Here is an 18,206-nt window from a genome sequence, read left to right as displayed (position 1 = left end):
CTGAATCACCGTCACTGTAGCTCACACCAGTATTCCTGTGGAATGTCATGGACCATACAGATACCCATTTATGAGTTAGTCCGCAGGCTAACTTGGGTTCAATATTATCCATAGAGCAAGGAAAGTTTATTTTTCTTTGTTTTTGTACCTGAGATGGGAATTAAAAGTGCCGTACCAATTAGACAAGCTGCTGAAACCGTTAACCTTGAGACTGAGTTCATGCTGGATTTTGGACCTTGCCAGTTTTCGGGTCTGGTGTCTAATCAAACCTACATATTATGTTCATAGCATAGCCATGTACCCTGTCTTTGGCAGCCAGCTGAGAATGTAATGACTGCAATAACCTGTATTGGTTAAAAGCCCTAACACTGCTCTGTCAGCAGATTAAGGGAAGGTTATTCTTGGGAGAAAACAGTTCAAGATGCCCTTGAAAAAGTGCTCCGTTTTTGGACATTGCCAGTTTTCAGATAGGTGGATGTGAGGTACTGTACTTGTTCTTGATTTTTAGTTTATGATGCAAGTCATGTGCTTTGATAGATTACTCGTTTGATCTGCTATTATAGATTAGGAGAACATAAGAGGTTGTGTCATTCAACATGACAGTTACAATAACCAGGGTTTCTGATGGCCACTGAGTAATACTATATAACTAGATATTGTATGTATAAAATCACATTCATTCCTGATTAGCAAGGCCTTGCCAATGGGGTGGGACTTTGGAGCTGAGCTTGAGAAATATCCTGCGAAGCTCCTACTTTGTGCTATTACTCCTCCTGCTTCTCTCTTCCACCCCTCCCCCCTTGTATTCCACCCTTTCACCTCTAGGGGTATTTTGGGGGTTGGGGGGAGTGGGCAGAGAATAGCCTTCCACTTTCTCAACACCTCTCTATAACATCAGCGATAACAAGCATATAGTGGAGTGAAGAACTGATTGGTATTTCACCATATAATAGCAAGTGCATTGAAGTAACTACATTGTTGGAAGATCTTGAGTATTTTATACTTTTATAGCTTTTTTAAAAAAAATAAAATGCATCTTGTAAATGGTATGTGCATATGTTCATGTGCAAATTTAAAGAGTTCTTATATACTGCTTTGGCAAAGTAAATCTTGCAAAAAGAAAGTATAAAATGTTTTCCTCATCTTATTACAGGGTCTTATTTTTGTGGTAGATAGCAATGACCGAGAGAGAATTCAGGAAGCATCAGCAGAGCTGCACAAAATGGTATGTGATATTCATTAAGGCTTGAATTTGGTATCTTGTTTACTGGTGTTCTGAAAAATGTTCCTTTCCTGAACATATTAGTTTAAATTTCTTGGTTGTACAGATAGATAATATTTGCAGTTGTGTTGTTGATGGGAATTATAGGAACTGAGCCATTTTTTAAAGAATTTATTAAAAGTTCTAGCATTTAAAAGCTTTTTTCCTGAAATGTTTTAAATTAAAATTTAGTAATGAAGTAAATGTGATGGGAGTGGCAATGGCAATAAACATTTAATTCAGTGTTGTCATAAAATAAACACAGTGGGTACTTAATTCATTAGGATTCTGTAAATTTATTAAAACGTATGGTTTTCTTGAAAATGTTCTAATGAAATAATCTGAGATTCGATTAAAATATATTAATCAAATAAAATGAATAAATTCAAAATGGCTGTATGAAATTATTAAAATAAAGGCAGTGGGAATTATAAATTGTATTGTGAACCAGATGGGAGTGAGTCAAGAATATTTTTGTTCTTAACTCTTTGAGCTGAAGGTGGGACTGGAGATGTGTGGAAATATTTTAAAATCTAATCTATATTGCAGGTGCAAATAGCAAGAACCTGGGCCATATTAACCAAACCAACAAGTAGCAAGAACAGAAGGGGTCAAATAATTCTCAGTGCAGCTGCAAAGGGAGGCCAGGCAATAGGGATATATCAGACTGCAACAGAGCTGCAGTGATGGGAGACACAATCAGAGATGCACAACAGGAATTTTTAAAAATACAGCCACTTTAGATGAACAGCAGTTGCAGTGGATGAGCAAGAACCCTATTTTGTTTTAAATTTGGGATGAATCAAGAGCTAAAAGACAAATATCTAAACATAGGAGTAAAATCCAAGTGATTTTTTTAATGACAGCATTAAAACTTGCATGAACAGAAAACTTGATGGTCTCTGAAAATGTGCAAACCACCCAGTGGTCAAAGCTTACAATTGCATGCAAGCTAAACGTCTTATCATAACAATGGGAAAGCTATTTTTAAAAAACTGACAGGGCAGGTGTCATCAAATGTAACACAGGTGTGGGACTTCAAAATGACCACAATGAATGCTTACAGGTGACTGCATTTTTTGATATAGTTTTTTTGGTATTTTCTCCAAATATTCTCTTCAGAAGGCAATAACTCAGTGTATGGTTGCAAAGCACTTCGTATCTTAGCCATTTTTTTTTCCTATGAGTACCCGGCAGTTGGTAAGGCATTAAACTGTGCTGGGCAGCACAGCTAATCCTTATTCCAGCCTTAACTAATGTCCACATGTATACATTCTCTAGTAGGGTTCACTGTATAGTAATCAAAAAGAGGAGTCCTGGCTGATTTTTTTTCCCCTTCCTGCTAACCTAGGGGTGCAGGAATCAATTGTACCACTATTTTCACTCTGGCTGAAATCAAATCAAGCCCTGGACTTCAAGTTTGTCCTGACTCAATTCAAGCTATTTTTACCAACTAGACCATCAGGGAGCTAGCAATATGGTAATGCCCCAAAACTGTTGAATAAGTTCCTCTCCCAAGTCAGGCACCATCTTGACTTGGAACTATATCGCAGTTCCTTCATTGTCACTGGGTCAAAAACATGAAACTCCCTTTAGAACAGCACCATGGGTATACCACCAGGTAGACTGCAGTGGTTCAAAACAGTGGCTGGCCACCACCTTCCCTTGGGTAATTAGGAATAGGCATTAAATACTGGCCTTGACACTCTCATGCCATAAAAGACTAAAGAAAGCACTGTCATTGGCTAACTCGCTATATAGGTTAGTTATCTTTTGAGGGATGAAGTACAAGCATAAATTGCTTAAAGAAAAGCCACTCCAAGCAGATCAGAGGGGTTAGGTCTCTGGTGAGTTCATTGATTGTAGCTTAGATGGTAGTTGGAACCAAATTTGGAAGAAATCCCCTGGAGTTAAGGATGGTAACACCAATCCAGATTTGGCACTTCTGTTCACTACATAACAATCCTTCCTGGAATTGTGCACATGGGCACCAAGCAAGGTCCTGATTGGCTGTAAAGGTCTCAGTCAGATAATCTCCTTGCACTATCCAGTTTTGTGAATGAATAATGACCACTTAGTTGAAGTACCAGAGGGGAGTAACTGCCTTGTACAGAAGCTCCTGGTCTATGGGGAGTTAGGGCTGCCAGTGCATCAGAAATACAATTTGCATTGATGATTTTGAACTAACAAAGAAAGTTGACTGTTGTCATTCTGGCTGGGAAGCTTGCATATAGTTATGTTAAATGATACAGTCCCTATCATGACCATAATGTCCTTATAGTTTGATAACCTGGTTCAGCTGACTCGACATGCAGAACAGCTGTTTGGTCAACATACCAGTATCTGAGCATGTGAGTGTTTCAAGAGTGGGAGTCAAAGAAAGGGCTGATAACATGAATTTCCTTACCCTGTGTGTAACTTGACTACGGTGCAATCTCCAGATAAGTTGAATGATCATACATCTTGTAATCTTGAATTAAAATTTGCCGTGATAATGGAATTAAATTACTAAATTTCTTTTCTAGATTCAAGAAGATGAATTGAGAGATGCTGTTCTACTGGTATTTGCCAACAAACAGGACCTGCCAAATGCCTTGACAGTCAGTGAAATGACAGATAAATTAGGACTGCAGGGCTTTCATAACAGAATTGTAAGTAATCTACTTAATGCTGTTAAATTGCAAATATTAGTTCATGATTTGACAGCAACATGCATGGAATTAACATAGATGGGTTAATACTTGCAAATTGGCATACAATATAATTTGTGTAGTAAGCTCTTTGAAGATCCATTTTCCGTCAAAATGACAAAATAGGATTTTTCCAATGACTTAAATGTATTTAATGAGAAGCAGGACTATACAGTCCAAAAAGTCTGTTGAGATAGCTGATTGATTGTAGGTGGGCAAAACACCGTGGATTAAACTTTCAACTTTGGAGTAAAACTGATGATATTGGATTGATCAGCTTATACATCCCATCTGCTTTTCCTGGGGTGCCAAAGCAATGAAAGGTGGTTTACCAACGTGGTTTCTTTAAAATATCTTTTCCTCACCATGGTCAGTTTATCAACTTTCCAAAATATCAGAAATTTGAATGGTCGACTTCCTAATTCATCAGTCGACTAATGTACTCTGGTTGGTAGTGTTTGGAGGCTTATGTAGATTATGAAAATCTCACATATGATCCCTGGTTTGGGTTGCATAAGTTGTTTGGAGCTGGATCAGTGGTAAGGATTCAAAGATTGGATACTGTCCATCGTCTGGGGAGGAATATTCAATCAAGACTCCATTGCTTAAACTAATTCCAGTAATCTCTACTGAAAAATGCTTGTGTGGATGCTAGCTATGATGTCCTGTGGCATAATAGTCAATACTTGCTGTCTTAGCCCACATATTGTCCACTTAGGTAAAGTACTAGAGGGCTACCAGTACTCGTGGAAACATAGCTTGGTGAAAGTCATTGGCTCCGGGGGTGGTAAAAGAGGAGACTGTTGTCAAGGTTATTTTAGATCTAAAACACACTTGACCAAATGCCAATTACTTCAATTCTGTTATTTCAGATGGTGTCAATAGTTAGTGTTTCTGTATTCAATTTGGTAAATATAGTTAATTTTTCTAATGCCATATTTTTTTTTTTGGAACAGTGGTATGTTCAGGCTACCTGTGCTACACAAGGAACTGGCTTGTATGAAGGTCTTGACTGGCTATCATCTGAACTATCAAAATCCTAGACCTGATGCCACAATTTGACAAGATGTTTTATTTAAAAGGAGGCACGTTTGGTAATATTGGTCTAGGCTTGTTAACTAGTTTTCATCTCTCAAATATTGTGATTTCTGAAGTTGATTTTTTTTTTGGCAGCACAGCTTGATTTTGAACTCTTCTTGCGAATGTTTGTCATAGGTTTCATAAATTGGTGGAAGATTAAACCATTAATTCACAGTTATCTTATTGAGTGTTTTCTTCAATTTTATCTCCCAATTGAAGCCAATATAGATCCTAACTTGCATAATAGCTGAAGAATTAAACTCAAATACATTTGAGCCCAAATAAACAATTGTTTCAGAAATTTTACCTTGCCCTTTTTCAGAGTTTTGTGATACCATGGGCCAATCCAAAACACAATCTGTTGAAGAAATATTTCTGTACCATTCCATTTTGTGAAAATGGGGTGTCGGTTGTTTCTTTATTTGGCTATTATTGAACATGCCTCCTGACTGGATCAAACAAGGGTTGGTAGGGCATGGGTAAGGAACTAGATTTTGGAGTTAGAGCAAATTGCCCATTGTGGGGAGAAAAGCATCAGTTGCACAGAAATTGCCTGGTTTATATATTGTAGTCAGATGTCTGTGTCTCTGAATAAAAATTAAGTCTTGCTGATTGTAACTTTTATGGCCCCTCCCCGAGCAACCCCATCCAGTGGTATATTTTTGAAACCACTTCAGAGGTCCTTCAGCCTCCTCTTTGTGGTGCTGTAGATCTCTGAAGTGGTTTTGTTACCTCTGTTGACTGGTTTAATGCAAGGTTATTTGTTAAAAATAATAGAAAGGTTAAGGTTTTTCTTTTGTTGGTAGACACCTGTTCTTGGCAACATAGCCAGTTTCAGTGGACCACATCCATCCCCCATTCTGCATATTTGATACTGCAAACTCTAAATGTTCCTTTCTTCCTTTTTCACAAAAGAAGCAACGGGTTGTGCACCCCATTGCAATGTAAACTTCATAACACTACTAAAGGATCCAGTCCTTAAGTATGCATGCACTCATGTTGGCATTTCTATCCACATAGATAAGATCAGATTGTCTTTCTAGTATGTTGAAAGTTGTAACCTTTTTTAAATGTTGCATGTTGTTTTTTGGTATCAGTGTGCTGTTATTCATTGTAATATAGTTATTGTTTGTTTATTTGTCTACGGATGGGCAAGTCTTCATGAAACTGGAAGATTTGGGAACATCAAAATTCCAATAATGAAAGGTGTCTACGTAATCCATTTGACATAATTCTGATGAAATTAAATAAACTTTATAGAAATACTTTGTGCATGTTATTGAATCTAATTGTTTTAGACACTAAAGTTTTGTGATCTTCTAAGATCATGAGAATGAATTATAGAACCAGGAGATTCATGAGTCAAGACCAAGTTTACTCTTCATATGAAGCAGAGTTAGAGGGTGGCCAATAATTTGCCAAGATGTAATTAATAGCTATTTTAAAGTCATATTGTGGACTTTTATGTACAGTTTCATTTAATATATAGTAATCAAATAGCAAAACATATAGCAATTTGGGAAATAGTTTATCGGTACATTATTGGTCACATTGCAATGCCATCACTGGTGGAAAGGTCCACTTACACTGACAAGCCTATACAGTTTCTAAATACAGACTTAGGCATTTATAATGGAAATATAAAATCTAAAGAAGAAATTGTATTCAAAAGATGTCTTTCACAAGCTCAAGACACCCCAAGCACTCCACATCCAGTTAAGTTCCTTAAGTGTAGTGGCTGTCATAATGCAAGTCTCTGGATTGGGACTTGGACGCAAACCATTTGACTCAGGTGAGAATGCCACTGCTGAGCCAAGATTATGCATTGCCTTGCCAGAGTGCCAATCTTTTACATCTGCATTGCCTGGTCCAGTTATTCCCACTTCATTTACTTTAGCGAAGCCATACGTCGGTTTCCTGGCAGTGGGAAAATCATCAATTAAGTCGGAGGTGGGAATGGGTTCATGGGGGAAATACACCTGCTTTCATCGTATTGTCAATTAGGGAAATTATTGAGCCAATTGACACCAATTATCCCTGAGCCCACCAGGATTTAGTGATGGCTCAGGGATTACATGCAAATTGCACATTTTTCCTTTGCCTCCAAAGGCCACCAGACAAACTCTATTGAGTTTGTCTGTGGCCTTCTGGGGGGTGGGGGTGGTAGTGTCCCTTGTTCAAAGGCACTTTGAGGATGGGGGGTGTTCTTTGAGCCTCCTCTTCTAGTCAGTTGTTTAATTCTCCATTACCATTCACAACTGGATGTGGCGGGACTACAAAGCTTTGATATGATCCGTTGGTTGTGGGATTACATAGTCCTGTCTATAGCATGGTGTTTCTGCTGTTTAGTATGCATACAACTCTGTGTTGTAGCTTTACCAGCCTGGCACCTCATTTTTAGATACGCTGTTCCTGGCATGTTCTTTTACAGTCCTCATTGAACCAGGGTTGGTCTCGTGCTTGATGATAATGGTAGAGTCAAGGATATGCCAGGGCATGAGGCTGCAGTTTGTGGTGCTGCTGATGGCTGACAGTGCCTCGGGTACCCAATTTTGAGCTGCTAGATCTGTTCTATCCCATTTGGCAAGATGGTAGGGTAGTGTCACAAAACACGATGTTCTCAGTGTGAATATGGGACTTCTCCACGAGGATTCCTACCAGGGACAGATGCATCTGCAACAAGTAGATTGAGGATGACTAGATCAAGCAGGTTTTTTCCCCATATTGTTTCATCACCACCACCTGCAGGCCCAGTCTGACCACAATGTCCTTCAGAACTCAGCTAGCTTGGTCAGTAGAGGTAGTAATGAGCCACTCTTGGTGATGGATATTGAAGCTTCCCAGAGTACATTCTGGGTTCCTTGCCCTCAGTGCTTCGGTCTAGTGGTGTTGAAAATAAAGGAACCCTGAATCATCAGCTGAGGGAGGACAATAGATGGTACTCAGCAAAAGGTTTCCTTGCTCAAGTTTGATCTGATGCTAGAATCTTTCCAATCTCTCACCAGTTCTGTACCATTGTCTAAGTGTGGATTGTTAATAATCTCTGATATGTAGAAGTTATTTGATAGAGAATAAGATGTTCATTTTATTGCGGCTTTGCTACACGTAATAAAACTCTTTGCGATACTTAACGGATAATGTGAAAAAGACTCCATAAGTAGAGATGTTAAAACAAGGCCATTCCTTCCTAGCTGTATACCACTGTGCCACCACCTCTGGTGAGTCTGTCCTAGTGGGACAGCACATACAAGGGATTGAAGAGTCTGGGACATTGGCTGTAAGCTTTGATTTGGTAGTATGACTGTCAGACTGTTGCTTGACTCCATGGGATAGCTCTCCCAATTGTGGCACGTGCCTAGATGTTAGAGAGGAGGACTTTGCAGGGTCAACTGGGCAGGGTGTGTCTAAGTCAATGTGAGGTGGTTTGTCTGGTTTTATTATTCATCTTTTCTATAACAGTTTGATATCACTGACTGGCTTGCTAGACCATTTCAGAAGGCAGTTAAGAGTCAACCACATTTCTATGCACCTCGAGCAGGTAACAACGGCAGATTTCCTCCCCCGAAGAACATGAGTGAACCAAATGGGTTTTTACGACAATAGGGTACTTTCATGATCATTATTAATGAGACTTACATTTTATTTCAGATTTATTAACTAATTAGACATAAATTCCCCCAGTTGCTATGCTGAGATTTGAACACAACTCTCCAGACCATTAATCCAGACCTCTGAATTACTGGTCCAGTAACATTACAACTTGGAGCTAGTTAGTTCAGCTGACCAGATGGCTAGTGTGTGGTTCAAAACATCATCAGTGCAGGTTCTATTCACGTTTGAAGTCAACTGAGAGTGGAAGGTAATGGCAAACCACCATGAAAAAACTGCTATTGTAATTCCACTAAGCACCTTGTGATGTTGTATGACATAAAGGCATTCTATAAATGTACGTTGTCACTTAATCTGTTTTCTTTCTCAATGTACCATTGTTCGTATTGGAAGGTAGTTGCTTTAATTGAGTTTTACATTTGCACTGTTTTAAATACAGTATTGCTTAAGGCCGATTAATTTTGTATTCATGTTCTCTAGTCTAATGAAAGTTTAAATATTTACATTATTCAGTCCTCTTCACATGAAGGTGAAATTTGTCCTGGATGGTGGAACAAAACAGCAGCTATTTGACATTTGGGAAAATAAAGCTGTATATAAAACAGACTGCCATTTTATTGCCAACATTCTACTACCTGCCAAAGATGAATTGTACCCTTCATTATCCTTTCACTAAAACGTGTGTGTGTCTTCATTACTTCATGCGAAGACCTTTTCTCTCAGCACATCCCTTTGAAAGTAGGGTGCGTCAAACTTGCTCAGTATTTGAAATATTAGTGGTTCATGCAAAGTTTGGTGGATCTGGATAGGAGTAGCCTACTCAACAATAAATGCCTTAATTTACTTGCAATGAATAGTCAGCGATGTTTCAATCTTTGCTTTTACTAATAGGCATCCCTTCATTATTTATGCCCATTGGATATTCCAATTATGTAATCTTAACACCAAGGAGGTTGGCTACGTTTACCTTGTGTACATTTTAAAAATCAATTTATTTGCAGTAATGAACATGCAATTTCATTTTCTATATTTGGGATCGACATTTAGCAGCTTCCATAAAAATGTGCAAATCTGTATTCAGATATCTATCGTATCTGCATATTATGATTTATAGAAGAGGAGGAATTGCAATATATCTCCCTAAGATTTTACAAAGTCTCCTAATTGCACTGGCTACCAGATTATTGCAGACCTGTGATTAATGCAATGCTTATTTAGAAATGTATCACAGCTGAATTGGGAATCTTTTTTTGTTTCAATTTCATGCAAGGAATATTTTATTCCAGTTAGAGTACAGTAAAGTGTGAACCTTTCTGCATCCATACATTACAAATCCTGCCAGGTTCAATTCGTCGTCACATTCCAGTTTTGCTTTTTACATTATTAATGTGTAGTCTGTCCAGCATTGTTATTCTCATCCATTCTGATCTATTCAATTCAATTATATTAAGACCAATCAACTTTTATGTAAAGGAACTACAAATGATGAAATTTAAAATAAACACAAAAAATACAGGAATGACAGGTTTGTCAGCATCTGATAGTTGTGAACAAAGATCAAAATCCAAAACATTACCAGCCATTATCCTCTTTACAGATGCTGATAAACTTCTGTAAATTACCAGGTGTGCGCGTTTGCAAGCTCATACAAGGACCATCCTCAGTATTTAAAGTAGCAGCAAACCTGCAAGTCATCGTCATTTATTTACATTTCAGATCACAGATAAGTGCAATATGATCTGATGGATGTGAAACACTTGGCAGAGCCAAATGGCAGATGATTTCCTCGTGACTTGGAAAAGGAATAACCTGAAAAACTTCAAACATGTTAATATCCATGAAAATGTAGTCCAGGCAACCTTGGAAGCCACCTACATAATTTGTGTAAGCAGGTTCTCCACAAGCACTTCTTAGTTTAAATGAGTGTGTAAGGGACATGCTGCATTGTTCTTCCTCACCGTTTGAAGTCCAGTCGGGGTGATCAGCAGAAATGTGTCCCTTGGTGACAAATTCATACAAGCCTGAGTTTGGAGTGCTGTTGAAGTCACCACAAAAAATTACTGGTATATTGGGGTACATCTCTGCTGTAACTCGTTGGAGGTGACGAAAGGCGATTGCTATCTGAACAAGGCGAATGTGTCCTCCTGAAAAAAAATCGATTTATTTAGTCTTGCAATATCAAGATTACAGTTTGGCAAAAGAACTTATCTGACATCACATCCAACAAATCGCGATTGGCATAAAAAGTGCTGGAAATACTCAGCAGGCCTGGCAGCATTTGTGGAGAAACAGAGTTAATGTTTCAAGTTGAATATTTCTTCAGAATTGATGGAGGGTAAAAATGTGATGTAGATATGCTGTTGAAAGGGGGAGGGAAGAACAAAAGAAAAGGTCTGGGATAGGGTAGAGGACAGGAGAAATTAAATGACAAAGATGCCTTGGAACAAAAGGCAAAAGGAGTGGCAATGATTGTAATAAAGAGACAAAGCATTTGTCCAGAGTGAAATGCCAGAATAATGAACAACTCTGTCCGAAAACAAAAACATAAAATACAAGATTCAAATCAGCGCGTGGCAAAAAAACAAAATCAAAATGGAGGACAGAGTTCATGGTCTGAAAGTTGAGTCCAGAAGCCTGTAAAGTACCTGATTGGAAGATGAGGTGCTGCTGCCCAAGTTTGCATTGAGTTCACTGGAAAACTGCAGCAGGCCAAGGACAGAAATGTGAGTGAGAGACCAAGGTCGTGAAGTAAACTGGCAAGCAACCAGAAGCTTGAGGTAATACTTATGGACTGAGCCAATTGGTTTAGCCAGTGTACAGGAGAGCGCATTGTGAGCAGCGAATACGATATACTAAATTGAAAGTAGTACAAGTAAATCACTACTTCACCTGGAAGGAGCGTTTGGGGCTTTGGACGGCGAGGAGGTAATAAGGCAGGTATTCATCTCCTGCGATTGCCTGGGAAGGGGGACAAGATGCTGGGGGTGATTTGGAGTGGACGAGGTTCTCGCGGAGGGAACGGTCCCTTCAGAATGTTGAATGGGGAGGGGAAGACGTGTTTGGTGGTGGCAGAAATGGCAGGGGATGATCCTTTGAATGTGGAGGCTGGTGGGGTGCAAAGTAAGGACAAGAGGAACCCTATCACAGTTTTGGGAGGGGAAGGGGTGAGAGCAGAAGTGTGGGAAATTGAGGGCCCTGTCAACCACAGTGGGGGGAAATCCTCAGTTGAGGAAAAAGGAGACATATTAGAAGCGCTGGTGTGGAAGGTTGCATCATCAGAACAGACACGACAGAGGAGGAGAAACTGGGAGAATGTGTGAATTTATTCATAGGGCTTCCCAGAACAGAGAGCAGGTTTGAAAATTGGAGATAATTCGCTTAAATCTCTATCTGTGACATCCTAGGTGTGCCACATTGCCGTGGGGATAGATTGCAGGGAGAATTTCTTTTTTTGTTTTTGTGATTTCTCACAGAAGTAGCTAGCTGAAGTCTGGGTCTGGAGCAGTTTGAACAAATATAGAGAGAATCTGCCAGGAACTGTGGACCAGGAACAGATAGCTATCAGAAACCGAGGGTTGCTTGAGCTGGGGAGGGATTGAAGGAGAGTTAGAGATTTTACTTAGTGGAAGGACCCTAAAAAATCTCATGCCTCGGAGAATAGCAGGAACACTGAGGAGAATTGAAGTGAATTCCTGAGAGCTGTAAAACACCTTGGTTGGGTCCCAGGAAAAGTGAAGGAGCCATCAAGATCATGTATAGGGGAACTCTTGGATGGAAAAAAAAGTAAAACAGGAGTATTCTGTTGAGATTTTTAGGTTTAAAATATAGCTGCTTGTTAAATTAGTAGTATTGGCTTATTTAACTTGTACAGTAAACATTTTTGTTTAAAACATGAAATCCTGTGGCATAATTCTTTCAGTTAATAACTGGGGGTTCAATTTCTTTTAAAATGTTACTGGTGTCTACTGAGATTGTAACACGCACAAAAAATGTATAGGATTAAGTGCAATTTTTTTCTGTGCTATTTTGGTATAAAAAACAAAATCGAGTGATAATACTGATAAAAAGATAGCTATTTCAGATAACACAGATTTCAAACAGGATTTAGGTCTTCAACTATAACACAATCCATCTTGGAGCAGTAAGTCAGCCTCACAATTAGTTAATTGGACAATTGTTAATGGGCAAGTTCATGCCAAGCAGACGTGAGATGCATATCCAAAAAAGGGGAGAGGGGAAAAGAAAGGAAATGCCAGATAATTTTATAGATGTAAAATTTACCTTTGGGGTGCCAATAAAGATGAGTATTACCAACACACAACTTCTTTGATGAATCTTTTAGAGACTGAAGTACACAAACCTAAATAAAAGTAGCAGTGTTTAAAATCAATAATGTACAGTAAACACTGGATTTCTTAAACAACACAGAAACAGGAGCAGGCCATTTAGCTTCTCGAGCCTGTTTGCCATTAAACAAGATCCTGGTGGTTGGCAACCTACTTCCACATATCTGTCTTTGCCCTATATCCTTTAATACCTTTGGTGAACAAAAATCTATCAATCACAGATTGAAAATAAACTTAGCATCAATTGCAAAAGAAGAGTTCCAAACTTTCATTATGCTTTGCACGTAAAAACGTTTCATAACTTCATGCCTGAAAATTATGCCCTCAGTGCTGGGTTCCTCACCAATGTGAACAACTTCTCTATACCTACCCTGTCAGCTCCCCTTAATATCTTGAAAATTTTGATCAAATCATCCTATAACCTTCTAAATTCCAATGAATACAACCCTAGTTTGTGTAATCTCTCTTGGTAATTTGATCCTTTGAGTGCAGGTACCATTCTGGTAAGTCAATGCTCCATTCTGTCCAAGGCCAATATATCCTTTCTAAGTCTGAAGTTCAAAACTGCTTAATGCACTCCAGGTGTGGTCAAACCAGGGCTTTGTACAGCTGCAGCATGACTTGTATTCTAATCCCCTAGATATGAAGGCAAGCATTTCATTACAAGAAATACAGAAAGTTAGCATGCAGGTACAGCAACCAATTAGAAAGAGGGGAGTGGGGTACTAGAGTAAGCAAAAATTTGTACAATTGTACAGGGCTTTGATGAAACCACACCTGGAGTACTGTGCAGTTTTGGTCTCCTCATCTAAAGAAGGATACTTGACTTGGAGGTGGTGCAGTGTAGGTTCACTAGATTGATTCTTGGAGTTACAGGATTGTCCTATAAAGAGGTTGAATAGATTGGACCTATACTTTCTGGAGTTTAAGAGAATGAGAGGTGATCCTGTTGCAACTTATAAGATTCTAAGGGGGCTTTGACAGGGTAGATCCTGAGAGGTTGTTCCCCCTAACTGGAGAGTCTAAAACTAGGTGTTACAGTCTCAGGATAATGGATTGATCATTCAAGACTAAGATGAAGAGCAACTTTTTTTACTAAGGCGGTTGTGAATCTTTGGAATTCTCCACCCCGGGGTCTGTGGATGCTCAGTCGTTGAGTATATTCATGGCTCCGACAGATAGGTCTTTGGACTCTAGTGGAATTAAAGGACATGGAGATTGTGGAATTGAGATTGAAGATCAGCTATGATCTTATTCAGTGGGGAAGCAGGCTCAAGGGTCCACATAGCCTACTCCAGTTGTTATTTCTTATGTTCTTACTAGACTTTTTAATTACTTTCTATACCTATTCATGACATTTTAATGATTTATGTATCTGGGCCCCAGGTCTCTTTGCACCTCCACTGTTTCTAGCTTTCCACCATTTAGAAAATACTCTGTTCTATCCTTTTCAGGTCCAAAGCAGATGACTTCACATTTGCCATAGTTTTGTCCATTCTTAATCTTGAGTATCACTGAAAAAAGACACATGTTGAAGCTTTCTCCAGGCAACGCCTCGACCGATCAGAGTCCACTTGCCAACCAATCAGCACTCTCTTCTCATGAAGTATAAATTGATGTTCCCTTTACAATTAGTATGTTCGCGTATGTCCTGATGAGTGCAAGACAAAAAGGTTTGATATGTCTCTTTTTCCAGTACTACTCAAGTTCTGTATGACCAAAAACTATCTTAATCTATTAGTATCGATTTGTAACTTTATGCTTCCATCTTCACTGCTCACAATGACATTAATCTTTGTGTCATCAGCAAACCTGGACACGTGGTTTTCTTTTCCATCATTTAGGCCATTAATAAATAGTGAATAGTTAAGGTCCCAATGCAGACCCTTGCGGAACACTACTAGTCACATCCTACCAATTAGAGTCCTTGACCATTATCCCAGCTCAGTCTCTTGCCACAGTCAATTTCCTAATCAAGTCAATAATTTGCCTTCAATTCCATGAGCTTCAACTTTAGCTAACAGTCTCTTATGAGGGACTTTATCAAATGCCTTCTGAAAGTCAATATAAATAACATCTATAGGCATTCCCTTAGCCACTACTTCAGTCACTTTTTAAAAAATTAATTGAGGTTTGTTAGGCATGACTACCATTCACAAATTCTCTCGGATCAGCTGAAAAGTTTCAGCGTGTTCAGTTACTCTATACTTAATCATAGACCCTAATAATTTCCTGTATAAAAATATAAAGAACACAAAGTATTGAATGGGATTTCAGCTGTTCAGAATTTAATTATCCTGTAGTTTGCTGCCCCAATATTTTGAAAATGGAAGATAATCATGTGTATTCTTTAAAGTTCCCAAATGGGCATTCATCTTCACAATATAATGTACATTATAATACCGCGATTGTTATTTAACAACAGGCATCTGTTCAATGTTATTAACACTAAATTTCTACTTTGCTGCATCAATGTTAATTAATTCAAACCTTTAGAGTAAAAATCTGCACCTAAAATCTGATTGTACCAATATTTTGCTCCCAGGAAAAATCGAAATACTATTTTCCCAGCACAGACTGGCCTATATCCCAAAACTGAAATCTCGAAAGCTACAGCGTCCAAAATATCTTTTGAAGTACCTGGAAAGCGGTTGATCTTTGCAACACCTTTTCTTTAACAATGGGATTTGCAGAAATCTTCTCCAAAAGCTCGAAGTGTAAGGGGTCTGAAGCGAGAGCCTCGCTAAAGATCACATCATGCTGACTTAACAGCCGGTACTTGGAGGCTCTGAAGAAAGTTGCGAGACCTTCGTGTTGCTTCTCCTTGACCCGAAACACTCCCTGAAAGCCGAAAGCATCCAGGGCCGGGGACAGGCTGTTGGTGAACACATTCTTATCCACCTCCTGGAGGCAGATGATGTCGGCATTGTAGCCGCTGAGCTCTTTCTTGATGAGGTTCTGCCTGTAGTCGACCTCCAGTGCATAGGGCGGGCAGTAAGGGTACAGGTTACTCCTGGAGAACTCGGTCTGCGCGTACACATCGGCCAGGATGTTGTAGGAAACCACCCGGAGCTGCGGCTCCTCCAGGCCCTGGCGGGTGAACCACTGGCGGCTGTCACAGGTACAAGCTCCCGGGCCGGCCTCCACCGTGCCGCCGCTTTCCAGCTCCACCGCGGCCCCGAAGCGCCGCCCGTCGCCCGGTTGACATCTCAGCTTCAGCTTCAGGCCGATGTGGCTGTTACTGGGGGTGAAGACTCGGCCGCTAGCCGCCGCCTCCCAGCCCCCGTCCGCCTCCCTCAGCCACTCGAACAGAGAGTGCGAGGCCTCCCCGAACTCCAGCTCCACTTTGGGGCAGACCGGGAAGCCGGCCAGAAGGGAGCTGGGTAACCGGAGCTGGGTCAAGGTGGGCGGGTTTCTCTCCACTCGGTACCGGGCCTCCCCCACCTGTAAGACGGCTCCATCCTGCCAGGCCTCGGCGTTACTCGTGTCCCCGGGCACCGGCTCCTCTCCCTGGTATAGGACGACCGGCGGGGCCGAGGCCTGAGCCTGGGCCTGGGCTGCCTTCCGGCCTTTCCCGGGCTTGGCCTGCGCTTTGAGCAGGTTCTGGGCGATGCGGCCGAGCGCGGTCCGCAGGCTCTCGCTCTGCTCCCGCTGCAGGTGCCGCTGGGTTCCGTTCCCGGGCCCCAGCCGCAGCGAGATGGTCAACTTGGTCTCAGTGGGGACACAGCGGACAACCGCTGTCTGCATGGCCACCGGCCCCGAGGGGAAGCGGGCTACAAGCCGCTGTGAGCCGGCTGAGGGTAACGAGCGGGCGGCGCTGCTGACCAGGCCGCACATGGACCCGAACAAGCCGGCTCAGCGGCACGTACCTCACTGCGGATCCGGATCCAATCGGCCACCCGATTAGAAATAAATCAAAATATTAAACCTATTGTGTGGAGTGAAAAACTGGGTCAGATGGTGCTGGCCGCTCTGGTTATATTGTTCATTCCAAAATGATTCAGGAACTATATGGTCATGTGTATGTATATCCAGAATGCCACATCACTCAGTCTGTGTACCAAACTAACATGGTATCACTCCACCAGACATGTGGAGATGATGAAAACTCCCAGTATCCTGTACCAAAAGTGTCATTATTTCAGACTCCTGGGGGCCCACAAGGTACCATAACATGTGGCAGCAGGTACATGTCACTGAGTAAAACCCAAACTATGAATGCTGAATTAGATTGAGAAAAGTCAACCCGAATTAGTGGCAGAGGGAAAGACAGTGAGCGAATCGCACGAAAACGAAATGGCTGCCGCAGCAGTAAGTGCACAGCTCCAACCCATATTGGATTGGGAAAGCTGATGATGTCGTGGAGGCATTCGAGGAGTTCGAACAAAAGTACAAATTGACCTTCAATAGCTTTCTAAAACACACCAGTGAAGAGGAAATAGTCAGCCGCATCCTTGTAGACAGGAGAGAAAGATGTGCGAGAGCTGTGGATGACCACATGAGTTCACAGACAGAAAGCAATGTCCTGCATATGGATCAAACTGCAGAGCTTGTGGAAAGTCCAATCAGTGTGAAAAGATGTGCAGAACAAATATGGAAGATGGTAAAGCAGTAAACAGAGACAGGGCAAATGAGAAATAAACTCATGGTCATCTTGCAGCGTGTGGATATTTTTGCTTTAAGGACACAACAGACATAGAAATCATACACCTACGTGAAATGTCATGATGCAACAGTTCCCAGAAAAAAAAATCATACACCATTCAGATCAGGGAGAAAGTGAGAAATAAGCCCACAACCACAAATCTGCATCCGCAGTATTTTGCTTTTACCACAAACCTGAAACTTGATTCCCACTCAGACTATATCAGAAGATCTTTCCTAAAACAAAAATGGCTATCCAAAGATGCTTCTGAAACCAAGCAACATCATGTTGATGGCATAAGGTGGATTTGAAATTTGACAGGAACGACCCAAATCAGAGGGACACTCAAAGAAAAAGAAGTTAACTGCATGTTCTGTGTCACTGAAACAGATGGTGCTGCTATCCTGAGGTCAAGCAGTTGTGAAGAGCGGCAGTTGATCTCAGAAAACCATGAAGTTTGAATGTAGGACACCCATTGAAAAGTGCCTCCAATCATAAGCAAAAAAATCTTATAAATATACCCAGAGTGTTTTGATGGTTGGACACTTTGAAGATTTAGAGTATCACATCACCAT

General features: G+C 40.6%; 2 protein-coding genes across 2 annotated transcripts in view; one reads left to right on the top strand and one right to left on the bottom strand.

Moving 5' to 3' along the window:
• LOC144681700 (ADP-ribosylation factor 4) overlaps positions 1 to 6,296 on the top strand; it is a 21,632-nt gene extending 15,336 nt beyond the window's left edge. Inside the window, exons 5-7 of the mRNA XM_078543548.1 lie at positions 1,154 to 1,225; positions 3,787 to 3,912; positions 4,908 to 6,296. Of these exons, the coding sequence (XP_078399674.1) occupies positions 1,154 to 1,225; positions 3,787 to 3,912; positions 4,908 to 4,994 (285 nt within the window). The 3' untranslated portion in view covers positions 4,995 to 6,296. The remainder of the gene's footprint in view (positions 1 to 1,153; positions 1,226 to 3,786; positions 3,913 to 4,907) is intronic.
• On the bottom strand, positions 5,704 to 18,206 carry pde12 (phosphodiesterase 12). Its single transcript, XM_078543544.1, has 3 exons — positions 15,627 to 18,206; positions 12,922 to 13,000; positions 5,704 to 10,784 (listed from the first exon to the last, which is right to left on the bottom strand). The coding sequence occupies exons 1-3, from the start codon at positions 16,821 to 16,823 to the stop codon at positions 10,342 to 10,344; spliced, it is 1,719 nt and encodes a 572-aa protein (XP_078399670.1). The 5' UTR covers positions 16,824 to 18,206; the 3' UTR covers positions 5,704 to 10,341.

This window comes from Cetorhinus maximus, chromosome 6 (assembly GCF_964194155.1).
Source record: "Cetorhinus maximus chromosome 6, sCetMax3.hap1.1, whole genome shotgun sequence".
NCBI classification, from domain to species: Eukaryota; Metazoa; Chordata; class Chondrichthyes; order Lamniformes; family Cetorhinidae; genus Cetorhinus; species Cetorhinus maximus.
The sequence above is the reverse complement of the archived record's forward strand: the minus strand, read 5'-3'. Positions and strand labels throughout refer to the sequence as shown.

Bases quoted from the DNA above. Each gene is read 5' to 3' on its own strand.
- pde12 (XM_078543544.1), bottom strand. From the start codon at position 16,823: ATGTGCGGCCTGGTCAGCAGCGCCGCCCGCTCGTTACCCTCAGCCGGC. The intron at 13,001-15,626 runs GTACTTCAAAAG...ACTTTTATTTAG, and splicing joins AAAGATCAACCGCTTTCCAG to GTTTGTGTACTTCAGTCTCT. The intron at 10,785-12,921 runs GTAAATTTTACA...ATTTTTTTTCAG, and splicing joins TCTTTATTGGCACCCCAAAG to GAGGACACATTCGCCTTGTT.